The sequence below is a fragment of the Erinaceus europaeus genome, chromosome 6, assembly GCF_950295315.1.
Source record: "Erinaceus europaeus chromosome 6, mEriEur2.1, whole genome shotgun sequence".
Taxonomy (NCBI): Eukaryota; Metazoa; Chordata; class Mammalia; order Eulipotyphla; family Erinaceidae; genus Erinaceus; species Erinaceus europaeus.
The window spans coordinates 36,023,353-36,039,497 of NC_080167.1; the positions used below are offsets into that span (position 1 = coordinate 36,023,353).

At 40.4% G+C, this 16,145-nt stretch overlaps 1 protein-coding gene across 5 annotated transcripts in view; it reads right to left on the reverse strand.

Moving 5' to 3' along the window:
• Positions 1-14,306, reverse strand: part of RAB4A (RAB4A, member RAS oncogene family) — an 82,652-nt gene extending 68,346 nt beyond the window's left edge. For all 5 annotated transcript variants that reach the window (XR_009550217.1, XR_009550218.1, XM_060192031.1 and 2 more), the window contains exon 1: positions 14,145-14,306. Coding sequence is in view for 3 of the 5 variants with exons in the window: in XM_060192031.1 (XP_060048014.1) it covers positions 14,145-14,175 (31 nt within the window). In the remaining 2 variants the exon portion in view is untranslated. The remainder of the gene's footprint in view (positions 1-14,144) is intronic.
• Between the last annotated feature and the right edge of the window lie 1,839 nt (positions 14,307-16,145).

Sequence of the window (16,145 nt, forward strand, 5' to 3'; positions counted from 1 at the left end):
CCCAAAGAACATACAAACATTTATCTAGAGGGACTTATATTCCCTCATATTCACAAACACAATATTCACATTGGCCAAGGACTGGAAACAGTCTAAATGTCCACCAACAAATGCCTGGTTAAAGAAGTTATGGAATATAATCCATGGAATACTACTCTGCAGGTAAAAAAAAAAGGAATTACCATATCTTTCAGGACAAATAATGTGATTATGCTTAGGGAAATAAGCAAAGAGATGAAAGACAACTACTGGATGCTTTCACTCATAAGTGGAATTTAGAGAACTGGAATTCATGATCCAGAAAAAAAAGAACAAAACAGAAACAAACTGTCTCTAGGACTTTGTGAGAACAATAGTGGGTACACTGGGAGGGTAAGGGCACAGGGAGGGTAAGGGCACAGAATTTTGGTGGTGGATCAGAAAGATGAAGAAAGAGAGAGAAATCTGGCCATCTACCGCTATCTGTTACAGGGTGCCCTGTCAGACAACTGCCCTGTCATTAATAAGGCAGTTCCCAAAAGTAGAAACCAGTTGAATGGTTTAAGAGAACTGAGGTCTTATATAAAAAAAAAAAAAAAATGTAAGGAGTCGGGTGGTAGTGCAGTGGGTTAAGCACATGTGGAGCCAAGTGCAAGGACCAGCATAAGGATCCCGGTTCAAGCCCCTGGCTCCCCACCTGCAGGGGAATTGCTTCACAGTCGGTGAAGCAGGTCTGCAGGTGTCTATCTTTCTCTCCCCCTCTCTCTCTGTCTTCCCCTCCTCTCTCCATTTCTCTCTGTCCTATCCAACAATAAAGCAACGTCAACAATAGCAATAATAACTGCTACGAGGCTGCAACAACTAGGGCAACAAAAAGGGGGAAAAATGGCCTCCAGGAGCGGTGGATTCATGGTGCAGGCACCGAGCCCAGCAATAACCCTGGAGGAAAAAAAAAATACATTTTCATATTACCTAAGGCATTTTGAGTCATGTTTTCTGGCACTTTAGTTGGAAGTATTCCAACTGATAATAGTAATAAAAAGAATTATCTATTAAACAGAAATAGTTAAGCATTATTTGAAAAATTTGTTATAGAGAGTTGATTTGTAATCAGAAGGTTTTTAAATAAGCATGGACTAAGAATGAAGAGAGTTCATTCAGTGACTATTAATAACTACTGAATACCAAATATTTTAGTAGTTAGTGGCCAGAGAGAGTATCCTTTGGTGTGTCAGTCTCCCTGCCTTTGGAGTTTTTTTTTGTTTGTTTGTTTTTCTCTCTATGACTGGCCAATTCCTATTTGATCAACATGTTCTATCTTTAGGGACAAAGTTATATTCAACCAGATATCGGTAAAACCCTGCATCTTGTGCAATTCTGTTCCAATGCATTGGGAACTGACTTTAGCCCTGAGTTCACAGGAGAATCTATTTTCTTTTCTTTTTTCTTTTCTTTTTTTTTATTTAAGAAAGGATTAATTAAGAAAACCATAGGGTAGGAGGGGTACAACTCCACACAATTCCCACCACCCAATCTCCATAACCCACTCCCTCCCCTGATAGCTTTCCCATTCTCTATCCCTCTGGGAGCATGGACCCAGGGTCATTGAGGGTTGCAGAAGGTAGAAGGTCTGGCTTCTGTAATTGCTTCCCTGCTGAACATGGGCATTGACTGGTCAGTCCATACTCCCAGCCTGCCTCTCTCTTTCCCTAGTAGGGTGGGTCTCTGGAGAAGCGGAGCTCCAGGCCACATTGGTGGGGTCTTCAGTCCAGGGAAGCCTGGCCAGCATCCTGATGGCATCTGGAACCTGGTGACTGAAAAGAGAGTTAACATACGAAGCCAAACAAATTGTTGAGCAGAGAATCTATTTTCTTAAAGGGTAAGTTATGTGATCTCTTTAACTCAGTCAATACCACACATGCAAGAGGTTTTAGCTGGGATTTCATTTATATTATAAGCGACATAAAAATAAAATGCTAAAATTTTATCATAAAATAATTAAGTGCAGTGAGGAAGGTGGGGTAGTTAGTAAAGTGTAAGCATCAGGACCTAACTTTGATCCCAGCACTGCATATGACAGCATGATGCTACCATTCACCATCCTCCCCTCTTGTTAATAAATAAATCTTAAAAAAATATTTATAAAAAAATAAAAGAATTAAGCTATGCCTCAAAGTTGTGTCTTCTGTTTATCTTAGCCTTGTGTTTCATAATCTATAACTAAAAGGAAAACACACCATATCTGAAGTATAATCAAATCAAAAGTTCTTTTTTTAAAAAAATATTTATTAATGAGAAACATAGGAGGAGAGAGAAAGAACCAGACATCACTCTGGTACATGTGCTGCTGGGGATTGAACTCAGGACCTCATGCTTGAGAGTCTGATAATTTATCCACTGCACCACCTCCCGGACCACAAATCAAAAGTTTTTTTACTCCCTAAAAGTTATTTTTTATATTTATTTTAAATGACAGAGGTAGATAGTATAATGGTTATGCAAACAGACGGTCATACCTGAGGCTCCAAAGTCATAGGTTTAATTCCCCACATCACTCACCACTGCTCTTTTAGAGAGAGAGGAGGAGGGAGGAAGATACAGAGGCATCTATCTAGAGAGGAAAGGAAGGAAAGTAAAAAGGAAGGAGAGAGAGACAGAGAGTCCAGAGCACTGCTTAGCTCTGGTTAATTATGGTGGTGCTGGGGATTAAGCCTGAGACTTCAGAGCTGCATAATCATTATGTTATCTTCTCAGCCCTTGCTAAAAGTTATGTTCAAGAATTATTATAGCACTAGGAACAAAAAAAATCACCTAAGAATTCCTGTTTTCAAAGGGTTTATGGTCCTAGTCTTGAAAGATTTTCTTTGTCACAATGAAGTTTACTGAATTGCAAAACTGATCTGAAAAGTCCCCTCCCACAAAAATGTGTTTATTTGGTGAGGATCCATCATGTGATTATAATTTACATTTGGAAAATGATATGCCTCTCTGTAAAATATGTATTCATAACTTATCAGTACTTTATGAATACTGTCCTTTTCCCCATATCTAAATATGTTACCTTCTAAGACTTCATAAATGCCAAAACCACAATACATAAGAGAAATAGAATTTAAAAACTAGTATCAAGTTCTGTCAAAATAAAGTTTACCATTCAGAACAGTGTAGGACTACATTTGGCTGTTGAGGAGTGTTGGTGAACATTTGTATCATATGTGTCTAAGCAGTACCTGAAAAACTATTTCCTTAAGTAAGCTCCTAGACATTTAATGTCTTACTCTAGATATGGAAAAATGTTTTCAGTAGCCACTTATAAACTGAAGTCATCCAGTATGGAGAGCTGTAATATATGCATCAGTATGCATTGTAAATCATCTTGGTTTATAATCCTAGTTATAGCTACAAAGACTTTTGTAAAAGTCAAATATTCTTTAAATATGCAGAACACAGTCTATTCTCAAAATTAGAATGGCAGAGAAACAGTGACATTCCAAGCTAAATATTACAGAATAAAGAGGATTCAAAAGTTTTTCCTCAAACTTAAAATATATATATATTTATTTTACTCTCATCAAGTTTATTACTGGGGCTTGGTGTCGTGGTGGCCTCTTTTCTTTTCTATTCTTTTCTTTCTTTTTTTTTTTTTAATTTGATAGGCTAGAAATTGAGAGGGAAGGGGAGATAGGGAGGGGAAAGAGAGAAATCTGTAGCCCTGCTTCTGCTCCCTACAGATGGGAAGAGGAGGTTTGAACCACAGAAAGCTATCATAAACTATGGTTTTTCCACAGAGCAATGTTTTAAAGTTCTATGGCATGGAGGCATTATATAGCATAATGTCTTTTTTTTTAAGCTTTTAAAAAATTATTATTTACTCTTTCGTTGCCCTTGTTTTATTGTTGTAGTTATTATTGTTGTTGTTGATGTCATCATTGTTGGTTAGGACAGAGAGAAATGGAGAGGAGGAGAAGACAGAGAGGGGGAGAGAAAGATACAGACACCTGCAGACCTGCTTCACCGCTTATGAAGCAACTCCCCTGCAGGTGGGGAGCCGGGGGCTCAAACGCGGATCCTTATGCTGGTCCTTGCGCTTTGCGCCACCTGTGCTTAACCCACTGTGCTACCGCCTGACTCCCAGCATAATGTCTTAATACTCAATCATGGACTTGCAAGACTTGGGAGCAGGTCATGCACAGAATCTCCATCCAGCTCACATCTGCTGACTCAGAATCTGCAGTGTTAATAACCTATGAGAGCTAGGGGCATATTGGCTTGAGAGTCACTAGTATAGGACTCCTCAAACTCTGGCCCTCAAAATTTTCAACAAATGAGATAAAGAAAAACATAATTAAGATGATAATTTTATTCAATTTAAAGAGATGTCCTCTGTTTTGATGTTATGTGCTTCCTATGTTGATGTACCCTGTTTTTTTTAATGAAATTTAGATATGGTAATTATGAGGATTAGTTCTTTTATTAAGAATATCCACTGTGTCTTATCAAACCACAATTTCTCCATGAATCATGTTTTTGATACTAAAGCCTATATAGTTTCCTATGGCTACCTTAACAAAAGCAATACAAACTGAATTGCTTAACAGTAGAAATTCCACATATATAACAGAACTCAGACCTGACTGAGAAAGCTTTGGTGCTATATGGTATCTTCCTTTCTCTTGCTTTCTTTCTCTTTTTATCTGAAAATAGTCAACTTGGAGTGGTGAAACTCCAGCAATAACACATACACTAGAAATCAGGGTGGGAGATATTTCACCAGGTAGAGTATCAGCATTACTCTGCCGATGGGCCTCGGACTACACACATGCCAGCACCACGGACAGTACCATCAGCTGATTGGATGGTGGAGTTGTGCTGAGACGACTCTTTTGCTTATCTCTTTCTAAAGAATAAAATCAGCCCAAGGAGGTTGCTCCACTGTGGTATAACATATATGTGAGGTTTGGATTTATATACTGTGCTGAAAAACACCACCATGAAACCCCAAACAAAACCAAATTAAAATAGAAATTTATTCTCCCACAGTTCTAAGGGTCGTTGTCAGTGTCAGTCTTCACATCACATTCTTCCTGCATGTGTCCATGTCAAATTCCTCTCATCTCATAAAAATAAAAGCCATTAATATAGGGCCCACCCTAAGATGGCAGGATCTCATCTTAAATTGATTACATCTGTAAAGACATTATCTCCAAATAAGGTCATATACACAGATTGTTGGAAGTTAGGACTGGGGTATCTTTTTTTTTTTTTTTTTTTTTTTTACAAGCCCACCTATGATGCTCATCCAGCCTGCCCTGGGACCTATATACAATCTGATTTAAGGGTGCTGTTAAGGGATCTGACATTCCATTGCCTTCATGAGTGGAAATCAGTAGGCTATGCTGACCCCTAAACTACCAGTATGACTCAGAAAGAGGTACTAAGTTAGGGGGAAGTGTCCACAATTTAGGACTCAAGGACCTATTTAGCACCTTTGTTCTACAAACTTGGGAATTATCATTAGGATGAATGTAGAAGAACCCTCAGCTCCCTAAGGTGATTAACTTCCCAACTAAGCAATATTAACTAGGCTTACAATGCCTAGTGGTCTCTGACAAAATCCACCACATCCCATTTTTTTTTAAATAATTTATTTCTTTATTAGGGAATTAATGCTTTACATTCAACAGTAAATACAATAGTTTGTACATGTATAACATTCCCCAGATTCCCATTTAACAATACAACCCCCACTAAGGACTGGGGTATCTTTGGGGAGATATAATTCAACCTACAATAACCTATAGTGATATCTCTAAAGGAATTATCCTAAAAATTCTTAAAAGTATGAAATACTGTAAAACCAGGATTGAGGAGACAGTATAGTATTTATGCAAAAGACTGTCATATTTGAGGCTCTGATGTCCCAGGTTCAATCCTGGCACCTCCATAGCTCAGAACTGAGTAGTGCTCTGATAATTAAAAAAAAAAAACTATAATACTATGCTGTTTTCAAAATGAACTGCAAAGTAAAAATACTGAGAGTATATTGTGATCTCAATCACAGGTGGGACTTAAGAATAAAGGGAAATATAGTAGGTGGTGCACTAGATAAGAGAACTGAACTTAAAAACATGAGGTCCTGAGTTCAATCTCTAGTACTTTCTGTTTCTTGTGTCATTAAATCAATTAATTTTTAAAAAGAAAGGGAAAATATAGAGTGAAACTTTATTTAGATATGGTATATTGTAGCAGACCCAAGGGCTCTAAAAGAGACAAACAGAAAGGAGCACACAACAGGGTAAGGGCCTAGTGTCCTATAGTGGGGGAAAAGAAGTTGGTGGGAGGTGTAGTGTACTGACACCTATCATGGGGAAATGTAAAACTGGATGCTGTGACACAAAAGTCTTGCAAATCAACACTCTCCCAGTACAGTGATCTATAAAGAATATAAGAAAACTAGCATAGGGCCAACAATATGCATTTCTTGTTTCATAAATTGTTTTTATTCTAGAAGTATAAATTCCAATATACAGAAATTTGTCATGAATTTTTTTCTCCTCAAACTGCCTCATACCTTAATATTTTTCCTAGTATTTTTTCACATCATTTACACTTTTAAATTCCTTTCTGAACCTCATTGTTTGAAATTACCTATTTGATAGTTTTATCTTATGAATCTTGGTGTGAGGGATTACTTAAGACAATTTGTGGAGGCCTGGGAAGTAGTGCAGGAGTACAGCTTGGAACTTATATGCAAACGATTTTGCGTTTGATCCCTGATACTGCATAGGTCAGAGTGCTACTTTGGCTTCTCTATCTTTTGTGAAGTAAACAAATCTTTTTTTTTTTTTTTTAGATTTTTTAAAATATTTATTTATTTCCTTTTTGTTGCCCTTGTTTTTATTGTTGTTGTAGTTATTATTGTTGATGTCATTGCTGTTGGATAGGACAAAGAGGAATGAAGAGAGGAGGGGAAGACGGAGAGAGAAAGATAGACACCTGTAGACCTCCTTCACCGCCTGTGAAGTGACTCCCCTGCAGGTAGGGAGCAGGGGCTCGAACCAGGATCCTTATGCCAGTCCTTGTGCTTTGTGCCACGTGCGCTTAACCCCCTGTGCTACCACCCGACTCCCCCCTTTTTTTTTTAAGGCTCAATTTGTTATCTCCCAAGTCTCAAGATGACTGAAGTTCCTCCAGAAGTCCTGAGGCTATATACTAACTGGTCAGGACCTTAACAATATTATGAATCTGATAAAATTTGGGAAACACATTCAGTATATGGATTAATTAAGATTAAGGGTTTCAATCTGAAATTTGTATTGAAGTTTTTAAATTTGTATTACAATATTACGTATTCAAATGGCTAGTGGTTTCAGAGCAGAAAAAATAAAAAAGCTTTAACATACTAAAAAAAAAACAAAACAGTACATTATAACCACTGGCTCTCTATTTATCATTACATCCCTGCCAAGCTACATAAAGCTTCCTTTTTCAGAAGAGAAAAAATAAGCACAGAGTACAGTGTAGTTTAAAGGTTAGGCAAATATTCCTTATCTAGCTAACTAAGAGGTAAATATCAAGGAGAGAGCCTCACTCTTTCACTTTTAGGGAAGAATATGGTATAAAATATGGTATAGATATTTGAAAGTTAGTGTACTGCACCAAAATAAAAGACCCTGGGGGGGGGGGAAGAGTACAGGTCCTGGAAAAGGATGACAGAGGACCTAGTGGGGGTTGTATTGTTATGTGGAAAACTGAGAAATGTTATGCATGTACAGATTATTGTATTCACTGTCAAATGTGAAACATTAATTCCCCCAATAAAGGGGGAAAAGCTAATAAAAAATAAAATATTGGAAAGTGACAACTGTGACAACTTAGAACTTGGTTTGGGGTAAAGTTTATTTATTTAAGTTGGCAATTTCAACTGTCATACTTGGCTCTTTCTAAAACACATATTCTCTCCTTTTTCTCTAATTTCCTGTAAAAAAGGTGAAGACTAAATTCAGAGTACATAAGAACTAATAACATTATTTGGAAGATAACAGGACATAAGATTGATCAAGGACTTCTGGGGTGGAGGTCAAGTCCTGGAAAGTTGGTTCTCCCTCAAAAAAACAAATATTAAAACAAAATATTTCAATGGATTTCATCAGAGCATAGCTGGGATTTTAGGTAAAGGAAAAAAAAAAATCAATGTCTGAAGGCTGGTGATTGCCGGTGGACAACAGGAACAAGAGGAGAGGGAGAGAAAGACTCAAGTGGAGATGCTACATTGTTTGGTAGGTGCCATATTCACAAATGCTTCAAATTCATGAGGTGGATTTTAAGGTCCACATGGAACAGAGTGGCTTAAGTAAAGGAGCTCAGAACTTCTATATAGATCTGCAGAAGCCATAGCCTTTTGAGTGAAACCAAGGGGCCACTGAGGGAAACAGGTAACTAAACATTGTACCCTTGTGATAGCAGTGAAGCCAATCAAACTCTATGATGTCCCAACTGCCATAGAGACCCTGATGAAAAGGGCCACAGTGCCTTGCAGGTGAGAAAAGCAACACTGACCTCACAGCAGAGTTCCCATTTGCAGGAGACAGTATAGAAAGAACAAAAGGTGGTTTGGAGTCCCTCCCCTCCATCCCACCCCTCCAAACCTCTTCCCCCAGCCACCACCACTAGAGCTCTATTTAGGGAATATCAGACATCATACTAAATCAATTCTTCCAAACTCCTTTCCACTACAATTCACATACAAAGCAGAATCTAGTGCCACCTGCTGGCCTAAATCAAAAAAGATGAATAGAACTAGGAAAACACACAAGTTCTAGAAAATCAACATGGTGGTCTGGGAGGTGGTGCAGTGCATAAAACATTGGATTCTCAAGCATGAGGTCCTGAGTTCAGTCCCCCACAGCACATGTACCAGCTTGATGTTTGGTTCTTTCTCTCTCTCCACCTATCTTCATGAATAAATAAAATCTTAAAAAAGAAAGAAAAATCAACATATTTGTCAGACATTTAATGCTACAGATCCAGAGGAGATTATCAGAAAAATAATTTAGGAAATACATTTTCTGGAACTTTGAAGCAATACAAAACTCTCTCGACTTAATATGGAAAACTGATTAAGAAAGAAATCCATGACTTCAAAGAGTTACTTGGTAGAAAAATGAAGGACAGTTTGAATGCATTCCAGTCTCAAACAGCAAGTCAAAGAAGTAGGCTTAGGGGCCAGGTGGTGACACATCTGGTTGAGCCCACATTATAATATGCAAAGACGTGGGTTTGAGCCCCCTGTCCCCACCTGCAGTGAGAAAGCTTCATAAGTGGTGCAGTAGTGCTACAGGTGTCTCTCTGTCTCTCTCCCTATCACCCCTTTCCCTCTCAATTTCTTGCTGTCTCTATCTAATAAATAAATAAATAAATATAATAACAGAAAAAAAGGAGTAGGCTTATACATAAAGAACAACATTAGGAAAAGATGACAAAATGATCACTCTCTTTGACTTCAGAATAAAAGGTGAAAACAAGGTTTAGGAAAAATTATCAATTCTTTAAAAGACTGAACACTCCATTCAAAAAAGTAAATTATCAGAACTATAGGGGTCTCAGAAGGGGTGGAAAGAAAAAGAGCAGAAACCATATTCAAATAAATACCAGCAGAAAATGTTTCAAATCTGGGATATGGTCAAGATGTAGATGTACAGGAAGTAGAGATAATACCCAAACTCCTAAAACAACAAGACACATGATTGTGAAACTATCAAAGCCAAGGACAAAGAAAAGAGTTTCGAAGTTGCCAGGGGAAAGAAGTAACTTATAGTGGCAGCACAGTACAACTCACATCAGTTTTTTTAGCAGGAACTATGGAGGCCAGCAAAGAGTGGGATGGCATATTCAAGGTGTTAAAAGACAACAAATGCCAGCCATGCATACCTTATCTGGCAAAACAATCATTCAAATGTGAAGGAGCAATCAAAACAGTACCAGATAGAAATAGGGAACATTTAACTCCAACAAGATGTTACACAGTAAAACAGACCAAGATGTACAATTCATTGAAACACGAGACTTTTTTTTTTTTTTTTTTTTAATTTACTATTGAGAAAGGAGAGAGAACCAGACATCACTCTTGCACGTGTGCTGCTGGGGATTGAACTCAGGACCTCATGCTTGAGAGTCCAATGATTTATCCACTGCACCACCTTCCGAACCACAATGAGACAACTTTAAAGTATGAAAAGGGGTGCAAAGTGTAAGTACTAGCTTAAGGATCCTGGTTCGAGTTCCCGGCTCCCTACCTGCAAGGGGGTTGCTTCACAAGCGGTGAAGCAGGTCTGCAGGTGTCTTATCTTTCTCTCCCCTTCTCTGTCTTCTTCTCTCTCCATTTCTCTCTGTCCTATCTAACAACAACAACATCAATGGCAACAATAACAATAGTGACAACAAGGGCAACAAAATGGGGGAAAAGAAAATGGCCTCCAGGAGCAGTGGACTCGTAGTGCAGGGATGGAGCCCCATCAATAACCCTGGAGGCAAAAAAAAAAAAAAGAAAAGGGAGAAAGAAATAGACAGATGCTATTCAAGCAAAGAATGGTGAGATAACAGTTTAAGATTGTACCCTTTTTTAAAAAAAATGTCTTTATTGGGGAATTAATGTTTTACAGTTGACAGTAAATACAATAGTTTAGATTGTACCCCTCTTTTTAAAATTTTTAATATTTGTTATTTATTTTCCCTTTTGTTGCCCTGTTTTTTTTATTGTTGTTGTAGTTATTATTGTTGTTATTGATGTTGTCATTAGAGAGAAATGGAGAGAGGAGGGGAAGACAGAGAGGGGGAGAGAGACACCTGCAGACCTGCTTCACTGCTTGTGAAGTGACTCCCCTGCAGGTGGGGAGCCAGGGGCTCCAGCCAGGATCCTTAAGCCAGTCCTTGCGCTTTACGCCATGTGTGCTTAACCCGCTGTTACCGCCTGACTCCCAACTTGTCAATCATTATTAAATCACTAAAAGAAAAAAGAATAAGTTAAGACTTTATAAAATAGGTTAATGGAAAAAAAAGAATAGTTCAAGACACTCTTACATGCATTTATGTTTTATATATATACTTTTATATGTAACACATTTACATGCATACAGCCCTCTGTCTTTTTAAATATCATTTCTCTCTAGTATTTTTCAATATTTTTCTCATTCTTATCACATGTAATGCCTTGAATTTCCTTTATTTCTGAAATTTTGTTCTTTTTTTGTATTACTTTAGAGTTCTACTATTACCACTTATTTACTCCTTACTTTTGACTAACAACCACCTACCATCATCTGCTTATCTCTTCCTTTAGCATGCATATTTTTTATTTGCCATCCATTTTGCAACATATTTTTTTCTAATTTATTTTCTTTACATATTGGAGATTGTTGCTATTGGGTTATCAGAACATGATGCATCTTTGCATAGAAAAAAAATGTCATGACTTTTCTGACAACCCAGTATTTTTCTTATAAGTGTCTTGCCTGAGTGTTATATATTCAACTTTTGCATTATTTACGTTTACATGAGATGATTTTTCTGAGAGAAACTATTGTAAAAATTACCTGGGAGTGGGGATTGGAAGACAGCTTACTTAGTAGACATTTGCTTTGCTATGTGTGAAGGCCTGTCCCTGAGTCATGCCACTATAACATAAGTTGCATGTCTCGTGGAGCAGTGCTATGGCATCTCTACTGTCCATTCCCTGTCTCTTTCCCTTCCTCTTATTAAATTAAAAACAAATGAAGAAAATGGGTCCATGAGACAGCTCAGTGGTATCCTGTATGAATGCAATAGGCTTTGAGTTTATCCCCAACTTTTTTTTTTTTTTCCTTCTGTTTCTTTTCTCTTCACCATCAAACTAGTCAGCTCTGGCTTATGATAATGCCCGGGATTGAACCAGAAACACTGGAGCCTAAGCATGAAAATGTTTTGCATAACCACTGTGCTAGCTACCACACCCTGGCATTGTATTAAAAAAAAAAAAAAGGGGTTTTGTGTGTGTATGCTGGGGGGGGGGTAAAGTCCAGTTTTATCCTTCATTTTTTTATGCTCAAGGTAGTTTATTATCTGTTACTGAATGACCTGCATTTATCTGAAAGAAAACTGGGTTTCACTTATACATGCAATACAACGAACTGAAACACATGAAGTTGTGAAAAAAAAAAAGTAGTCAAATCGTTGCTAAAACTTTTTAAAAACTATGCTTGTTATCCTGGTATCCTGGGAAGGTCAAAGGGAAAGGGTCGAGGGCACACAGAACTGTGGTGGTGGGTGCAGAACTCTATCACTCTTATCACTCTTACAACCCATAATTAAATCACTAATAAAAACAAGCTACTAAATGAAAGAGAAAAAAAAGAATAGTAATGGTCAAAGCCTTATGATCAGGTTTTAGTCAGTCAATCTATAGCACCCAAAGTCCAAATACTGGGTCTCAACTGGAGATGTCAAAGTTGCACTACATTTTAACAAGGTTATTATTTCATGTAAACAAAGGAAACATAAAAACTATTTCCTGAACTCTTTCAATGTTTTCTAATACATAAGCTCCATTTGCTTTTCTTATTTGAACTTTCCACCTCTTGTCTCTTATTCCAGTGAGGGGGAAAAAAAACCGTTGGGTAAGGAGCACTTGAAAATAAAGAAAAAGTATAACTGAAAGCTGCTAGAGACCCATATTTCCTTTACAGTCCTCTGTAAGTACATGATATGTGCTAGCATATGGAACCAACAACGTTTATCATGAAGCCAGTACTTTCTCAAGGATTTCCTGAACTTTTCAGGAACAGACAACAAGCCTCAAGTCACACCAAGAATAGGGCATGTCAGGCATGTCAGGAGTGGCTGAAGTTGGAGCAAATTCACCATGAATTTGGTAAATTTAACCCTCTTAGGAGAAAGACCTTCTTTGCCTCTCTCATGTGGGGGTTGTGGAGTCAAGACCACACTTAATTTACTGGAACTCCATAATGGCCTGGGAAGGTCCTGGTCTGCAGTGTTGACTTACTGGTACCACCCTGCCCCTTAACCCTGTCTGGATTGGGTTCCTGCCTAACTTCCTTTCAAAGACTATATTCCTTCGGAATGTGCCAGCTTTAAAACTATATTCATTAGTGGTATAAATGGATTACTACTGTATCCCCACTAGACTATAAGCCCCAGGAAAACAGAGTTGACAAGTTCCACGCAGCTATTAACACTGCCTCCTTAGTGCCATGCCAGTTCAATGATGCCATTCCACACATATTTGATTAAGAGTGAGCAGCAGCACGCTAGCAAGAATGGAAACAAGCCTGATAGACACTTCTGAACTTGAGTCTCAATCTGGGACTGTAAAATTCCAAATCTGTCTTAACCTGAGTATGCACATAAGGATTAGAGACTGATAACCACAGCCTGTTGACAAAGTAGAGGTATGCTATTGTCTAATTCTACCACGTAAAGGCTAAAGCAAAAAACAAACAAAAAAACCACAGCATAGTGACTGAAAAGGTTTTTATTAAAAAACAACAACTATGGAGCAGCCTGGCAAGACAGCTGCTCACCTGGATAGTAAGCCTGCTTTGTCACACCCACCTCACTGGAGGAAGCTTTGGTGGGTTAGTACCTTCCTCTCTGATTCTATCTGAAAAAGTTGGCTATTGATCGCCTCCGGGTGTGGTGCTTAGAAAGGTTAAATAGGTTCCAAGGAGCTATGGCTTTGAAAGCATTGTTGTAACCTAAAAAGAGTCCAAAAGCCAGAGAGCAAAATAAAGGAAGGGAGGTCGCCAGAGAAAGAAATGGACTATTAGTCTTGCCAACTGCTTCTAGTGCAAAGGAAGGAATTCCAAGCCAGGAAAGGGCGCACTGGGCTGAGGAACACACGGAACACAGGCGTCGCCCTGGCTGAGGCCAGAATCACCCAAGAAACCGAGTCTCACTGGCTTCCCAAACCCTGAGCTATTAAAATCAGGCTGTAAAAGGAGAAACCCTACCGGTAGTAAGTGCTGTGAAAAAAGCAAGAGGAAACTTGAAACTACAGATGGAGTCAACCGGCCGGACACGGGCCGGCCCCCAGCGGCCCAGGCCCGGGCCTCCGCGCCCCGACACCCCGTGGCCCCAGCGGGCCCGCGCTGCCGGCGCCTTCCGCCTCGTACCGTAGGTTTCGGACATGGCCGTCTGCGACATTTTGGAAGTGGCACCGCCTCCCGCCGGTCTCGGGCTGCAGCTCCGGCCTAGCCCGGCCCGCGCGAGCAGAGGAGCTGGGTGGCCGCGGCGTCGCGGTGGGTAAAGGCGGGGGGGCGGGGAGCCGAGAGGGGGCGCGGTCCCCGCAGCAACCGCCGGCCACCCAGCGGTTGCGGCCCTGGTGGACAGCCAGCTCCACGCAGGCGCACCGCCTCCCCTCTCCGCCTCGCTTCCCACCTCCGAAGTCCAGGAGGAGGAAGAAGAGGAAGAAGAAGAGGAGGAGCAGGCGGAGGACAAGGCCGAGGGCTAGGCGGAGGAGGGCCGGGCCCCTGCCCCTGGTCGCGCGTGCGCACGCGGTGGGCGCGAAGGGGAGGTGGAGCAGTGCGAGGGGAGGCACGGAGCTTGGGGGGTTTTGCAGAGACCTGACGGCGCTCTGGGAGCGCAGAGGGGGTGGGGTAGGGGTGGGGCTGGCTCCAGGAGGCCTGGACTTTGGGAGGAGTATGCAGAGGACCAGGCAGGCTGGAATGGCCAAGTCCAGGTTGCAGGATTGGGGAGCGGCCTGGATGACTGGCTTGGCAGTGACTGAGGGGTGGAGACTAGACCTGGGTCTGGGACTGAGTAGTCAAAGCTCCTGCACTGATGACCAAGACAGGCCTTATACCAAAGAGGCCCACCTCCGCCAGGACTTAGCTGCCCTTGGCTAGGAAAGCACTTCATATCCATCTCCACTATAGAGCCTCTTCTTCCCCCAGTCCTGGAACCTTTGGATAGGGCCCACTTTCCCGTATGCCTCTCCCAATCCATATCAAATAATATTGCATCTGCCGATCGCAACCTAATCAACATAACGATTGCCACCTCAACATGCTTCACCTCAAGACTGTGTTCAGAGGCTTCACGTGTGGAATGACTACCCTTCAGCTTCATTACTCGGGTGAGACCTTTCCTTTCATAGTATTCTCTAATTCCATCTCAGGTGGATCATTTTCTAACAAAGTCCCAAAACCTAGATATACATTAGTTTTGGTGAGAGAGAACATATGTTCACACGTATCCATAAACTACTGCAAAATATATACCTGAAAGCAGAAGTACACTAGAGTTTGCAGTGAGTACCCCCCTAACACTTCCTCTCCACTATTCCAAGCTTTGGGTCCATGATTGCTCAACAATTTGTTTGGCTTTGTATGTTAACTCTCTTTTCAGTCATCAGGTTCCAGATGCCATCAGGATGCCGGCTAGGCTTCCCTGAACTGAAGACCCCACCAATGTGTCCTGGAGCTCCGCTTCCCCAGAGACCCACCCTCCTAGGGAAAGAGAGAGGCAGACTGGGAGTATGGAATGACCAGTAAACACCCATGTTCAGCAGGGAAGCAATTACAGAAGTCAGACCTCCCACCTTCTGCAACCCACAATGACCCTGGGTCCATGCTCCCAGAGGGATAGAGAATGGGAAAGCTATCAGGGGAGGGGGTGGGATATATATATGGAGATTGGGTGGTAGGAAATGTGTGGAGTTGTATCCCTCCTACCCTATGGTTTTGTTAATTTATCCTTTCTTAAATAAAAATAATAATAATAATAAAAAGAAAGCACTTCATTTAAGCACTGACCCACAAAGGATCATGATTAATATATAACTAGGTAGCCACTATGGTTGGACAACCAGATGTCCAACTAGAGACCAGCTTGCCTTTTAAGGGGGGAGGGTACCTGCTGGAAAACAGTTTCACTCACAACCTGCCAGGCCCTTACCTGTCTGAGCAGGTGTCAGAGCGAAATCTGAAAGAAGCTCATGGTGCTATAGTGTCCCCAGAAGAAGATAAAAATTGGCCCCTCTGCTTCCCTCCTTAAGGGACTGAAGTAGGAAACCTCTTCTGGCCCTCAGCTTGGATTGTGTTTCTGGAATTGGGAATTGTTGACTAAGTGTTTTGATTTAAGGAGGAAAATGCATTTCAATTCCCCTTCTGTTG